Source organism: Gorilla gorilla, chromosome 1, assembly GCF_029281585.2.
Source record: "Gorilla gorilla gorilla isolate KB3781 chromosome 1, NHGRI_mGorGor1-v2.1_pri, whole genome shotgun sequence".
NCBI classification, from domain to species: domain Eukaryota; kingdom Metazoa; phylum Chordata; class Mammalia; order Primates; family Hominidae; genus Gorilla; species Gorilla gorilla.
The window spans coordinates 40,844,736-40,860,410 of record NC_073224.2 but is presented as its reverse complement, the minus strand read 5'-3'; the positions used below and the strand labels follow the sequence as shown (position 1 = coordinate 40,860,410).

The 15,675-nt window shown below is 43.6% G+C and overlaps 1 protein-coding gene across 1 annotated transcript in view; it reads right to left on the bottom strand.

Moving 5' to 3' along the window:
• PRSS38 (serine protease 38) overlaps positions 1-9,658 on the bottom strand; it is a 32,457-nt gene extending 22,799 nt beyond the window's left edge. Inside the window, exons 1-3 of the mRNA XM_004028512.5 lie at positions 9,469-9,658; positions 9,081-9,243; positions 7,892-8,163 (exon numbers count right to left, since the gene is read on the bottom strand). Coding sequence (XP_004028561.5) covers positions 7,892-8,163; positions 9,081-9,243; positions 9,469-9,616 — 583 coding nt within the window. The 5' untranslated portion in view covers positions 9,617-9,658. The remainder of the gene's footprint in view (positions 1-7,891; positions 8,164-9,080; positions 9,244-9,468) is intronic.
• Positions 9,659-15,675: the final 6,017 nt, after the last annotated feature.

Here is a 15,675-nt window from a genome sequence, read left to right as displayed (position 1 = left end):
TTAATCCATTCAACCCTGAGTGGATACAGCACATGTTTCAGAGAGCACAGGGTTGGGGGTAAGGTCACAGATCAACAGGATCCCAAGGCAGAAGAATTTTTCTTAGTATAGAACAAAATGAAAAGTCTCCCATGTCTACCTCTTTCTACACAGACACGGCAACCATCCGATTTCTCAATCTTTTCCCCACCTTTCCCCCCTTTCCATTCCACAAAACCGCCATTGTCATCATGGCCCGTTCTCAATGAGCTGTTGGGTACACCTCCCAGACGGGGTGGTGGCTGGGCAGAGGGGCTCCTCACTTCCCAGTAGGGGCGGCCGGGCAGAGGCGCCCCTCACCTCCGGGATGGGGCGGCTGGCCAGGTGGGGGGCTGAACCCCCACCTCCCTCCCGGGCGGGGCGGCTGGCCGGCGGGGGGCTGACCCCCCCACCTCCCTCCCGGATGGGGCGGCTGGCCAGGCGGGGGGCTGACCCCCCACCTCCCTCCCGGACAGGGCAGCAGGCTGGGCGGTGGGCTGACCCCCCCACCTCCCTCCCAGACGGGGCGGCTGGCCGGGCTGAGGGGCTCCTCACTTCCCAGTAGGGGCGGCCGGGCAGAGGCGCCCCTCACCTCCCGGACGGGGCGGCTGGCCGGGCGGGGGGCTGACCCCCCCACCTCCCTCCCGGATGGAGCGGCTGGCCGGGCAGAGGGGCTCCTCACTTCCCAGTAGGGGCGGCCGGGCAGAGGCGCCCCTCACCTCCCGGATGGGGCGGCTGGCCAGGCGGGGGGCTAACCCCCCCACCTCCCTCCCGGATGGGGCGGCTGGCCGGGCAGGGGGCTGACCCCCCCACCTCCCTTCCAGACGGAGCGGCTGGCCGGGCAGAGGGGCTCCTCACTTCCCAGTAGGGGCGGCCGGGCAGAGGCGCCCCTCACCTCCCGGACGGGGCGGCTGGCCAGGCGGGGGGCTAACCCCCCACCTCCCTTCCGGACGGGGCGGCTGGCCAGGCGGGGGGCTGACCCCCCCACCTCCCTCCCGGACAGGTGGCTGCCAGGCGGAGACGCTCATCACTTCCCAGACGGGGTGGCTGCTGGGCGGAGGGGCTCCTCACTTCTCGGGCGGGGTGGCTGCCGGGCGGAGGGGCTCCTCACTTCTCAGATGGGGCGGTTGCCAGGCAGAGGGTCTCCTCACTTCTCAGAGGGGGCCGCCGGGCAGAGACGCTCCTCACATCCTGGACGGGGCGGCAGGGCAGAGGTGCTCCCCACATCTCAGACGATGGGCGGCCGGGCAGAGACGCTCCTCACTTCCCAGATGTGATGGCGGCCGGGAAGAGGCGCTCCTCGTTTCCTAAATGGGATGGCGGCCGGGCAGAGACGCTCCTCACTTTCCAGACTGGGCAGCCAGGCAGAGGGGCTCCTCACATCCCGGACGATGGGCGGCCAGGCGGAGACGCTCCTCACTTCCCAGACGGGGCGGCAGCCGGGCAGAGGCTGCAATCTCGGCACTTTGGGAGGCCAAGGCAGGCGGCTGGGAGGTGGTTGTAGCCGGCCGAGATCACGCCACTGCACTCCAGCCTGGGCACCATTGAGCACCGAGTGAACGAGACTCCGTCTGCAATCCCGGCACCTCGGGAGGCCGAGGCTGGCCGATCACTCGCGGTTGGGAGCTGGAGACCAGCCCGGCCAACACAGCGAAACTCCGTCTCCACCAAAAAAATACGAAAAGCAGTCAGGCGTGGCGGCGCGCACCACTCGGCAGGCTGAGGCCAGTCCAGCTTTTGCACAAACCAAATGGAGCAAGAATTCACTCATTACTGCAAAGATGGCACCAAGCCATTCATGAGGAAACCACCCCTATGATCCAAACACCTCCTACTGGCCCCACCTCAAACACTGGGGAGCACATTTTAACATGAGATTTGGAGGAAACAAACATCCAAACTATGTCAATATAGAACCAACCTTCGAGCCCACCCAGGGACAGCATGAACAAAAAAGAAAAAAGATAGAACCAAACTAAGTGCCCATCAACAAATGATTGGATAAAGAAAATGTGGTGTGTTTGTGTATATATATTATTTTATATTATATGTATAAATAAATAATATATATCATACACACCATGGAATACTACTCAGCCATAAAAAGGAATAAAATCATGTCTTTTTCAGCAACGTGGATGGAACTGGAGGCCATTATCTTAAGTGAAATAATTCAGAAAGTCAAATAATGCTTCTTCTCACTTATGAGTGGGAGCTAAATAAAGTTCACAATACAGAGAGTGGAATAATATGCATTGGAGACTCAGCAAGGTAGGAGGATGGGAAGGTGATGAGGGATGAGAAATTACCTATTGGGTAAAATGTTCACTATTTGGGTGACGGTTACTCTAAAATCCCAGACTTCACCCCTATGCAATATATCCATGTAACAAACCTGCACTTGTACCTCCTAAATCTATAAAAATAAAAAATACATAATTTAAAAAGTAAATAAATTGGAAAAGATTTTTAGAAAAAGCACCTCTGTACTTGAGGGAATTTAGAAGTCCATGAACATGCCCAGGGTAAGACACATGCTCATAAGTAAACCTGAGAAGACCAAAACTTTCACCTCAGGCTGATCCCTAGGTTTGGTGCAAGCATGGCTAAGTATTGAGAAAGTGCCTTGGCACAGACCAACCTGCAAAGATCATAAGAAGAGATTTTTGGTTTTGTTGGTTTTTAGCTCCTGGCATTCAAGAAAATACTGTCAAAACAGTAGCTAACAGAAGCTGAGGAATAGAGACTTCAGTGACCACACATGAGAAAGAATACAGTCTTTGCAAAATAGTTTGGGAAAATCATTAAACAGACTACTATAGCTTTCAACAATCAAAACACCACAGAAAACCCTGGGGTTGGAGAGAATCTTATTTCCAGAGTTAACACATTATTATAATCAATACTCAGCCACATATAACATTCATTATATATTCAAAAGTATAAAACTCAACACTCCTGTTTTCAATAATAGTAATAATAACAACAAAACTCAGAAAAAAACTATGGCCCACTTAAGAAAACAAAATAAATGGATAGAAACTGTCCCTAAAGAAGTCTAGACAAAGACTTTAAACAAGTGTATTAAATATGCTCAAAGAGCTAAGGGAAAACATAGACAAAGAATTAAAGAAAATCAGGAAAATAATATATGAACAAAATGATACTATTAGTAAACAGAAATTATCAAAGGAACCAAACAGAATATTTGGCATTAAAATGCCAAATAATTGAAATGAAAACTTCACTAGAGGGGCAAAGCAGACAATTTGAGCAAGCACAAGAGAGCATAGGTGAACTTGAAGATAGGACAATTCAGATTATAAAATCTAAGGATTAGAAAGGAAAAAAGAGGAAGGAAAGTAAAGAGAGCCTAAGAGACTCCTGGGACACCATCAAATGAACCACATATGTGCTATGGTATTTTCAGAAGGAGAAGAGAGACAGAATGAGGTAGAAAGAATATTTGAAGAAATAATGGTCCAAAATTTTGCAATCTGCTGAAATATTTAAATCTACAAATTCAGACTGAACAAACTTCAAGTATTATAAACTCAAATAACCCCCAACAAGACACATTATAATCAAACTGTCAAAAACTAAAGGCAATGAATCTTGAAATGAGCAAGAGAGAAGTGTCTAGTCATGTACAAGGATCCTCAATCAGATTAATAGCCAATTTCTCATAAAAAACTAAGGAGATCAGAAGACAGCGTTATGATGTACTTAAAGTGCTAAAAGAAAAAACCTTTCAGCCAAGAATCCTATATCTGACAACATCATCCTTCAGAAATGAGGGAGAAATTAAGTCGTTCACGGATAAACAAGAGCCATGGAAGTCTGCACCACTAGATCTTCCATAGAGGAAACGCTAACTGGAGTGCTTCACATTGAAAAGAAAGGACACAAAACAGTAAGTCAAAGCCATATGACAAATTAAAGGACTTTGGTAAAGGTAAATGCACGGGCAAATATAAAAACCATTAAACCATGATATAAATCATTCTGTTATAAAGATACATGCATGCATATATTTATTGCAGCACTATTCACAATGGCAAAGACATGGAATCAACCTAAATGCCCATCAATGACAGACTGGATTAAAAAAATGTGATACATGTATACCATGGAATATTGTGCAAAAAAAAAAAAATGAGATCATGTCCTTTGCAGGGACATGGATGGAGTTGGAAGCCATTATCCTCAGCAAACTAGCACAGGAACAGAAAACCAAAACACCACATGTTCTCACTCATAAGTGAGTTTGGTTTTTAATTCCACTTTTTATTTGTTTTTAATTCCACTTTTTATTTGCAACAGGATTCAAAAAACAAATGCACAAAAATGATTATAAATTTGTGAAATAACTTATCTTGCAAATGAGATAACTTGGATGAAATAGACAAATTTCTACAAACGTATGAATTATCTAAACTTACACAGAAGAAATAGGAAATCTGAAAAGATCTGTAACAAGTAAAGAGATTGATTCAACAATAAGAATCTCCCAACAAAGAAAAGTACAGGACCAGATGGCTTCACTGGTAAATTCTACCAAATATTTAAAGAAGAATTAATCAATCTTTATCACACTCCACCAAAAAATAGAAGAGGAAGCAACACTTCATAATTCATTCTATGAGACAAGAATTATCCTGATGCCAAAGCCAAAGACACCATAAGAAAATATAACTACAGATCATACCTTTAAGAATATAGATGTAAAAACCCTCAGTAAAATATTAGCAAACTATAACCAACAGCATATAAAACCATGACAAAGCGAGATTTATCCAAGGAATACAAGTGTAATTCAACATAAGAACATCAATCAATGTAATATACATTAATAGAATAAATAAAAAAGACAACATAGGATCATCTCAATTGATGTAGAAAAACTTCATCAACATTAAGGCATTTATTCAAAAACTGACAGCTAACATCATATTCAATGGTTAAAGACTGAAAGCATTTCCCATGAGATCAGAAACAAAACAAGGATTTCCACTTTGATCGCTGCTATTTAATTTGTACTAGAAATTCTAGACAGATAATTTAGACAAGAAAAAGAAATAACAGCCATTCAAATTGGAAACAAAGAAGTAAAACAATCTCTATTCATAGATGACATGATCCTATACATAGAAAATCCCAATTATCTTTAAAAAAAAAACAAAACTACTACATATAATAAACAAATTCAGTAAAGTTGCAGGGTATAAGGTCAACACATAAAAAATCAGTTGTGTTGCTTTTTTTTTTTTTTTGAGATGGAGTTTCACTCTTGTCACCCAGGCTGGAGTGCAATGGCGTGATCTCGGCTCACCACAACCTCCACCTCCTGGGTTCAAGTGATTCTCTTACCTCAGCCTCCCAAGTAGCTGGGATTACAGGCAAGTGCCACCACACCCAGCTAATTTTTATATTTTTAGTAGAGACGGGATTTCACCATGTTGGCCAGGATGGTCTCAATCTCTTGACCTTGTGAACCGCCCCCCTTGGCCCCCCAAAGTGCTGGGATTACAGGCGTGAGCCACTGCGCCCGGCCAAAAATCAGTTGTGTTTCTATACACCCCCAAAGAACAATTCAAAAAAGATAGTTATAAAAGCAATTTCATTTACAATAGCATCTAAAATAATAACATACCTTGGAAATAAATTTAATGAAGGAGGTGAAAAACTTGCATACTCGAATCTATAAATCATTGCTGAAAGAAATTAAAGACTCAAATAAATGGAAATACATTCCATGTTTATGGATAGGCAGGTTTAATATTGTTAAAATGTCAACATTACTCAACATGGTCTGAATATTCAATGCAATTCCTATAAAATTCCAATGGCCTTTTTTGTAGATATGAAAAATTTTGTCCTATACTTTTGGATATAGACAAAATCAAAATAGGGTGCACATACTTTTGAGAAATGAATAACAAATATGTAAGAATTCAAAGCCTGTAACATGACCAAAGGAGACTTTGAAAGCTATAATCTTCAATTTATTCATAGAAAAAGTATGAAATGTTGAATCTTTTGTATTTTCAGCTCAAAAAATTAGAAAAGTTTGGTTAAGCAAACTTAGAGTATAAAAAGTTTAACGAATGAATAGATGGCTATAAGGAGTGAATAGCAAAGCACCCAACACATAAAGTCCCATGCACCACCATCTCCCCACATACACCAATGCAAAATCTGTAGCAGGTAGTTTTATATAAAAAAGGCAATAGAATAGACAATTTTGGCAACTATGATAAGGAATGAAGAGAAGTCAGAAAAGTAATAATAAGAGCACATGAATTACAGTCTTACACAATATCATTATATTCAAAATCTGGAATAAAATGAACAACTTTCTAGAAAAATATAATCCATCAAAATTGGCCTAAGAATAAACTTTAAAATTGGAATGAACCAGTAGCCATAACAGAGAGTAAGATAGAGTAATCATTTATACCTGCAAAAGGTACTAGGATCAGAGTGTTTTATGGCCACATCAAACCTTCAAGAAATAGCTAATCTTTAATAGAAACTATTGCAGAGAATACAAATAGATGGGAAAGTTTTGATTCATTCTACAAAGTCAGCAGTACACTCATGCCGAAGATAAAATCAGCTAAGAAAAAAAATTCTAGACCCATCTCACATTAAATACTTTTTTTTTTTTTTTTTTTTGAGAGAAGGTCTCACTGTTGCCCAGGCTTTGGTGCAGATATGCAGTTTTGGCTCACTGCAGCCTTGACCTTCTGGGATCAAGAGATCTTTCCACGTTAGCCTCCTGAGTAGCTGGGACTACAGGCACATGCCGTCAAGCCCAGCTAAGTCAGCATTTTTTGTAGAGACAGGATCTCACTATGTTGCCCAGGTTGGTCTCAAACTCCTGGGCTCAAGTGATCCTCCCACCTCAGCCTCCCAAAGTGCTGGGATTTACAGGTGTGAGCCACTGCACCCAGCTTAAATGCCTATTCTTGGCATCAATAGATTAAAAGAGCAAAACTATATGATCCTCTCAAGAGTTGCCGCAAACATTTCAATAAAATCAATACTTTTCTATAATTTTTAAAAAATTAAGTAAATCAGCTATAAAAGGTAACTTTCTTAATCTGGTGTAATATATAAACCTGAAATCTCCAGGCCTGGCCACAAATGCTATAGTGAACCATTATAAGCATTTCCAATCAAACCAAAACCAAGACAAGATCTGGCATCATTTCTACTGGAGGTTCCAACCATTGTAAGAAGACAAGAAAAATAAATAAAAGATAGAATATGGGAAGAGAGTGATAAAATAGTCTTTACTAGAAGAAAATATTATCTTTTGTCTAGAACTGTCAAAATAATCAGTTGATAAACTACTAAAAATAAATTCTATAAGATGACTGGATATAAGATCAATGTGCAAAAATCACACATAGTCACAGCTAATTAGCTGTGACTAATTAGCAAATGCAATTTTAAAAATCTCTTTTGAATAGACCTAAATATTGTAAAGTGCCCAGGTATAAATCTAGAAAGAATGCACAGGCCTTTCTGGAGAAAAGTTTAATAACGAATGGTTTTTAGATAAGCTAAAAGAGATTTCTAAATTCCGTTTACAATCTTAAGGAAAACTGCTTTTAAATTTGTGTTCTTGATATACTGCATACCAACGTCACATCAAAGTAGCCACATTTTTCTGCATACAACAAAGCCAGTCAGAAATAAAACAAAACAACAAAATATCCACACTGACAAACAAATAAATGTTGATTGACAGGTGGGGATTCCAGTCCTCAAACACCTGGACCCCCTTAGCTGGCAGAGCATTTTCTTCCCTGTGGTGGAAGAGAAGCCTTCATCCTGCCCACAAAGCCCTGCACTGTATTCCTACCTTGTTTTGAGACTAGTCCCCATCCCGTAGCCCAGCAATTGGCACTGGTAAGGTTCACTTCTGGAGTTGCAAGGCAAACCGGGAGCATGGACTCAGAAAACACGATGCGGGTCTTCAGCTGCACCAGGGCCACGTCACCTCCGATGGGGTGGTACACCTCGTATGTGGGGTGCAGGATCACCCTGTTCACCTCATACCACTGGGTGTGGTTGCCGGCCACCCTGAGGTTTACGAGGCCTACGTACATGTCATAGATTTTGATATTCTTGTCCCTGTGGGGGTGAGAACAGAGGCACAATGCCCGCAGCTTCCTGTGTGGTCAGCCCACAGGCCTGGGGAGGCCAAGCGCAAGGGGCTGGCACTCACTCGGTGGGACTGAAAAGCCAGTTTCTTCCTGCAGCATAGTAGGGACCTATCTGGCTGTCTGGCAGAGTTGCCCCCTAAAGAGTCGACTTGGCCCATGGAGGCTCTGGGGACCCAAGTCTGTACACGACCACCAGCTGTACAGGCCAGCAGCCCATGCATGTGAGACCTGCTCTGACTCTTACCGACCACCTGGTTGCACACATCCCTCTGGAGGCCAGATGGCCACAGGAGAGGCGTGCCTGCTGTGCGGGGCAGCTGTGGTGAATGGGGCTGTTGGAGGAGCAATCAGGAAGGCCAGGTGCTTAGAGACCAGCCTTGCTTATGAGGACCTGGCTGTGCACTTGAGGAGCAGCCTCACTTTTGTGGGGCCTGGCTGTGCACTTGAGGACCAGCCTCACTTGTGGGAATCTGGCTGTGCCCTTGAGGACCAGCCTCACTCGTGGGGACCTGGTCGTGCACTTAGGGGACCAGCCTTGCACGTGGGGACCAGGCTGTGCATTTGAGGACCAACCTAGCTCATGGGAACCTAACTGTACACTTAGGGGATCAGCCCTGCATGTGAGGACCTGGCCGTGATCTTGGGGACCAGCGTCACTCTTGAGGACCTGGCTGTGCACTTGGGGGACCAGCCTCAAGGATGGGGACCCAGCTGTGTGTTTGGGGACCAGCCTCACTGGTGGGGACCTGGCCTTGCGCGGGTCGACAGTGGTGAAGGGAGTCGACAGTGGTGATGGGGGAGGCTTGCGTGGGGTCCATCCAAGCCGCTGTGGGCACTCCGTGCAGGCCCAGCTACCCACACCATCCCAGGCCGGCGCCCCCTTACCTGTGAAAGCAGTGCGCAGCCGACAGCACCCAGTACTCATTGAGGATGGAGCCGCCGCAGACGTGGAGGCCTGCGTAGTGCACGCTGACCTGCCACGGCCACTTCCTCTCGGGCGCAGGGACGCCGCCCAGGATTTTCCCCTCCATGCTGGGCCGACCACAGGCTGCCGGGAGAACGGAGCTGACGGTGAAGCCATGCTGGAGCCACGGGAGAGGTAGGGCAGGCAGGGGACATGGGGGAGGGGCAGGGGACACAGGAGGAAGGGAAGGCAGGGGACATGGGGGAGGGGAAGGGGCGGGCAAGCGACATGGGGGAGGAAGCCCAGCGCGGAGAGACGCCCCAAGGGCACTGTCTCCAGCCGCCCATCCCCCCCTGGGGCAGGGCCTACCCACGCTGCCAGTTAGGGAGATTCCCTGGTTCTCTGGCTGTCTGTGGACCAATGCTGCGACCCGGGGAGGGGCCACCACCAGGAGCAGCAGCAGAAGGCCCAGGGCAGAGGACCCGAGTGGGCCCATGCCGGAAGCAGGGGCAGCCATGAGGCTCGAGGCAGCGCCCCCAGCGGGTGACTAGCTCCCGACACGTGACTGTGTCTCCAGCACAGGATTGCGCCCCCAACAGGTGGTTGCACCCCAACATGTGACTGGCTCCCACTAGCAGATGGCACTCCCAGCAAGTGAGGGCACCTGACCTGGACATGCGACTGCACCCCCAGCACATGTCTGTGTCTCGTGGATTTACCTCTCCTGACCTGGGCACATGATGGCTCCCAAGCTGGACATGTGACAGTGCCCCAACCATACCTCATATGCCTAGGTGTGGCATTCCACAGTCAGGTCTAAACACACTGGTCCATTTGAGAATTCTGTGTTTTGAATCGTGATGTTCTCAGTTTTCTCCATGGCCCAACTTAATTCTGTTAGATCAATGACAATTTATACATCTGCCACCCAGCTATCAAAAAAAAAAAAAAAAAAGAAAGAAAAGAAAAAGAAATAGGCTGGGCACTGTGGCTCACACCATAATGCCAGCACTTTGGGAGGGTGAGGCAGATGGATCACTTGAGGTCAGGAGTTTGAGACTAGACTGGCCAACGTGGTGAAACCCTGTCTCTACTGAAAATACAAAAATTGGCTAGGTGTGGTGGCATGCAACTGAAATCCTGGTTCCTTGGGAGGCTGAGACAGGAGAATCGCTTGAACCTGAGAGGCAGAGGTTGCAGTGAGCCGAGATCACACCACTGCACTCCAGCCTGGGTGACAGAGCAAGTCTCTGTCTCAAAAAAAAAAAAAAAATCATTAAGCCTTCATTTATACCTGCTAAAATTCATCCCATTGATTCTACATTATGGTGAGTTGTATAATTATTTCATGATATATTACAATGTAATAATAATAGAAATAAAGTAGACAATAAATGTAATATGCTTGAATCATCCCAAAACAATTTCCCTGCCAGGAGGCAACTTTGGAACTGGGTAACAGGCAGAGGTTGCAGCAGTTTAGAGGGCTCAGAAGAAGATAGGAAAATGTGGGAAAGTTTGGAATTTCCTAGAGACTTGTTGAATGGCTTTGACCAAAATGCTGATAATGATATGGACAATGAAATCCAGGCTGAGGTGGTCTCAGATGGAGATAAGGACTGGAGTAAAGGTAATGCTTGCCATGTTTTATCAAAGAGACTGGCAGCATTTTGCCCCTGCTGTAGAGATTTGTGGAACTTTAAACTTGAGGGAGATGATTTAGCATATCTGGTGGAAAAAATATCTAAGCAGCAAAGCATTCAAGAGGTGATGTGGGTGCTGTTAAAAGCATTCAGTTTTAGAAGGGAAACAGAGCATAAAAGTTTGGAAAATTTGTAGCCTAATGATGTGATAGAAAAAGAAAAACCCATTTTCTGAGGAGAAATTCAAACTGGCTGCAGAAATTTGCATAAGTAATGAGGAAACAAATGTTAATGGCCAAGACAACAGGGAAAATGTCTCTCCAGGGCATGTCAAAGAGGTTTCTCACAGCCCCTCTCATCACAGGCCTGGAGGCCTAGGAGGAAAAAATGGTTTCTTGGGCCAGTCCCAGGGCCCCCATGCTGTGTGCAGCCTAGGGACTTGGTGCCCTGCATTCCAGCTGCTCTAGCCATGGCTAAAAGGGACAAAGGTACAGCTCAGGCCATGGCTGCAGAGCGTGCAAGCCCCAAGCCTTGGCAGCTTCTACATGGTGTTGAGCCTGTGGGTGCACACAAGTCAAGAACTGAGGTTTGGGGACTTCCGCCTAGATTTCGCAGTATGTATGGAAATGCCTGGATGTTCAGGCAGAAGTTTGCAGCAGGGGTGGGGCCCTCATTGACAGCCTCTGCTAGGGCAGTGCAGAAGGGAAATGTGGGGTTGAAGCCCCCACACAGAGTCCCCACTGGGGCACTGCCTAGTGGATCTGTGAGAAGACGGCCACTGTCCTCCAGACCCCAGAATGGTAGATCCACCGACACCTTGCACTGTTCACCTGGAAAAGCAGCAGTCACTCAAGGCCAGCCTGTGAAAGCAGCCAGGAGGGATGCTGTACCCTGCAAATCCACAGGGCAGAGCTGCCCAAGACCATGGGAACCCACCTCTTGCATCAGCATGACCTAAATATGAGGCATGGAGTCAAAGGAGATTATTTTGGAGCTTTAAGATTTGACTGCCCCGCTGGATTTCTGACTTGCATGGGGCCTTTAGCCCCTTTGTTTTGGCCCATTTCTCCCATTTGGAATGGGTGTATTTATTCAATGCCTGTACCCCCATGGTATCTAGGAAGTAACTAACTTGCTTCTGATTTTACAGGTTCATAGACAGAAGGGACTTACCTTGTCTTGCATGAGATTTTGGACTGTGGACTTTTTAGTTAATGCTGAAATGAGTTAAGACTTTAGGGGACTGTTAGGAAGGCATGATTGGCTTTGAAATGTGAGAACATGAGATTTGGGAGGGCCCAGGGGTGGAATGATATGGTTTGGCTGTGTCCCCACTCAAATCTCATCTTGAATTGTAGCTCCCATAATTCCCATGTGTTGTGGGAGGGACTCCAGTGGTAGATAATTGAGTCATGGGGGCAGTTTCCCCTGTACTATTCTCATGGTGGTGAATAAGTCTCATGAGATATGATGGCTTTATAAGAGGAAACCCCTTTCACTTGGTTCTCATTCTCTCTTGCTTGCCACCATGTAAGATATGACTTGCTCCCCCTTGCCTTCCTCCATGATTGTGAGGCCTCCCCAGCCACGTGAACTGTGAGTCCATTAAAACTCTTTTTCTCTATAAATTACCCAGTCTCAAGTATGTCTTTATCAGCAGCATAAAAACGGACTAATACAATGCAATTCCATTTGTCTATTTTTCTTTTGTTGCCTGAGCCTTTGGGGTCATATCGAAAGATTCCTTGCCTAAGCCAATATTGTGAAGTTTTTCCCTATGTTTTCTTCTGGTAGTTTTATAGTTTCAGGTCTAAGCCTTTAACCCATTTTGAGTTGAGTTTTGTGCAGGGTATAAGATGAGGGTCTAATTTTATTCTTCTGCATGAGGATAACCAGTTTTCCCAGCATCATTTATTGAATAGTCTGTCCTTTCTCCAGTGTATGTTCTAAACGTCTTTGTCAAAAATCAATTGACTATAAATGCACAGGCTTATTTCTTGGCTTTCTATCAGATTCTATTGGTCAGTGATTCTGTTGTTTTTTGTTTGTTTGGTTGGTTGGTTTTGTTTTGTTTTGGCCAGGATCATTCTGTTTTGATTGCTTCATAATATATTTTGAAGTCAGTAGTATGATGCCTCTAGCTTTGTTCTTTTTGCTCAAGATTGTTTTGACAATTTGAGGTCTTTTGTGGTTCCATATGAATTTAAGGATTATTTTTTCTATGACATTTTCTATGAAAAATGACATTGGAATGTTGATATGAATTGCATTGAATCTGTAGATTGCTTTGAGTAGTACAGACATTTTAATAATGTTAATTCTTTTACTCCATTAACGTGGGATATCTTTACATTTATTTGTATTTTCTTCAATTTCTTTCACAAGGGTTTTACAGTTTTTAGTATACAAGTCCTATAAAGAAGTATTTGATAATAAAATATGAATATAAACAGACAATAAAATAAGTATTTTGTTATTGTGGTTGCTATTGTAAATGGAATTGTTTTCTTAATTTCTTTTTCAGATCGCTTGTTATTAGTGTATAAAAATGCCACTAATTTTTAAATATTGATTTTGTTTCCTACAACTTTACTTAATTTATCAGTTCTAACAGCTTTTTGGTGGAGTCTTTAGGATTTTCTTTGTATAATATCATGTCATCAACAGAGACAATTTCACTTTTTCCTTTCCAGTTAGGATATCTTTTATTTTCTTGTCTTGCCTAATTGCTCTGGTTAGGATTTCCAGAACTATGTTGAAAAAAAGTAATGAAAGTAGGCATCCTTGTCTTGTCCCTGATTTTAGAGGAAAAGCTTTCAACTTTCACTATTGAATATAATGTTAGCTATACATTTGTCATAGATGGCTTTTATTGTGTTCAGGTATATTGCATATATACCTATTCTGTTAACAATGTTTATCATAAAAGGTATTGAATTTTAGGCTGGGCATGGTGGCTTACACCTGTAATCCCAGCACTTTGGGAGGCTGAGGTGAGTGGATCACCTGAGGTCAGGAGTTCAAGACCAGACTGGCAAACATGGTGAAACCCCATCTCTACTAAAAATACAAAAATTATCCAGGTGTGGTGGTGCATTCCTGTAATCCCAGCTACTTGGGAGGCTGAGGCAGGAGAATTTCTTGAGCCCAGGAGGCAGAGGATGCAGTGAGCTGAGATCGCACCACTGCACTCCAGCCTGGGAAACAGAGCGAGACTCCATCTCAAGAATAAAAAAGGTATTGAATTTTATGAAATGCTTTTTCTGCATCTATTGAGATAATCATATGGTTTCATCCTTCATTTTGTTGCTGTGATGAATCACATTTATTGATTTGCATATATTGAACCATGCTTGCATTTCAGAGATAAATCCTACTTGATCATAGTGAATGATCTTTTTAATGTGCTGTTGAATTTGGTTTGCTAGAATTTTGTTAAGGACTTTTGTATCCATATTCATCAGGGATATTTGTATTTGTAACTGTTCATCTGTAATTTCCTTTTCTTGTAATACCTTTGTCTGGCTTTAGTATTACAGTAATACTGGCCTCATAAAATGAGTTTGGAAGTGTTGCCTCTTCTTTAATTTTTTGGAAGAGTTTCAGAGTGATTGATGTTGGTTTTTCTTTAAATTTTTGATAAAACTTAGCCATGAAGCCATTAAATCCTGGGCTTTTCTTTGATGGAAGAACTTTATTATTGATCCAATCACTTTAGTTGTTATTGGTTTGTTCAGGTTTTCTATTTCTTCATGATTCAGTCTTGGAAGGTTTTATGTGTCTAAGAATGTATTCATTTCTTCTAGATATCCAATTTTTGGTGTACAATTGTTTATAGTAGTTTCTTGTGATCCTTTTTACTTCTGTGATATCAGTTGTTATGCCACCACTTTCCTTTCTGATATATGAGTCTTTTCTTTCTTTTTCTAGTCTAGTAAGCGTTTGTCAGTTTTGTTCATCTTTTCAAAAAACTAGCTGTTAGTTTTATTTATTTTTTTCTATTGTTTTTCTAGTCACAATTTTATTTATTCTGCTCTAATATTTATTATGACCTTCCTTCTGCTAGCTTTGGGCTTAGTTTTTTCTTTTTCTAGTTCCTCAATGTGTAGCATTAGTGTGTTAGGCCATTTCTTCATCACTATAAAGAAATACTGGAGACTGGGTAATTTATAAGGAAAAGAGGTTTTTGAATTGGCTTACTATTATTCAGGCTGTATAGGAAGCATAGCACCAGCATCTGCTTTTAGTGAGGGCCTCAGGAAGCTTCCAGTCATGGTAGGAGGTGAAGGGGAGCAAGCGTGTCACATGGTGAGAGCAGGGGAGAGAGGAGGGAGTCCCAGGCTTTTGAAAAACCAGATCTCATGTGAACTGAGCATGAACTCACTTATTACCAAGGGAATGCTGCTAAACCATTCATGAGGGATCTGCCCACGTGATCCAATCACCTCCCACCAATCCCCACCTCCAACACGGAGGATCACATTTCAACATGAGATTTGGAAGGGACAGATATCCAAACCATTTCAATTAGAATGTTTATTTAAAATCTTTTCTCTTTTTTGCCGTAAGCATTTCTTGCTATAAATTTCCCTTTTAGGACTGCTTTTGGTGCATCCCATAAGTTTTGGTATGCTGTGTTTTCATTTTTTGTCTCAAGGGCTTTTTAAATTCCCTTTGTAATTTCTTCTGTGATTTGTTGGTTGTTTAGGAACATGTTGTTTAATTTCCACATATTTGTGAATTTTCCAAGATTTCTCATTATGATTTCTAGTTTCATGCCTTTGTGACCCAAAAAGATACTTGATATAATTTCAGTTCTTAAGTTTGTTAAGACTTGTTGTGTGGCCTAGACCTAACATAGGATCTATCCAGAAGAATGTTCTGTGTGCACTTGAGAAGAAAGTGTATTATGTTACTGTTGAGTGAAATGTTC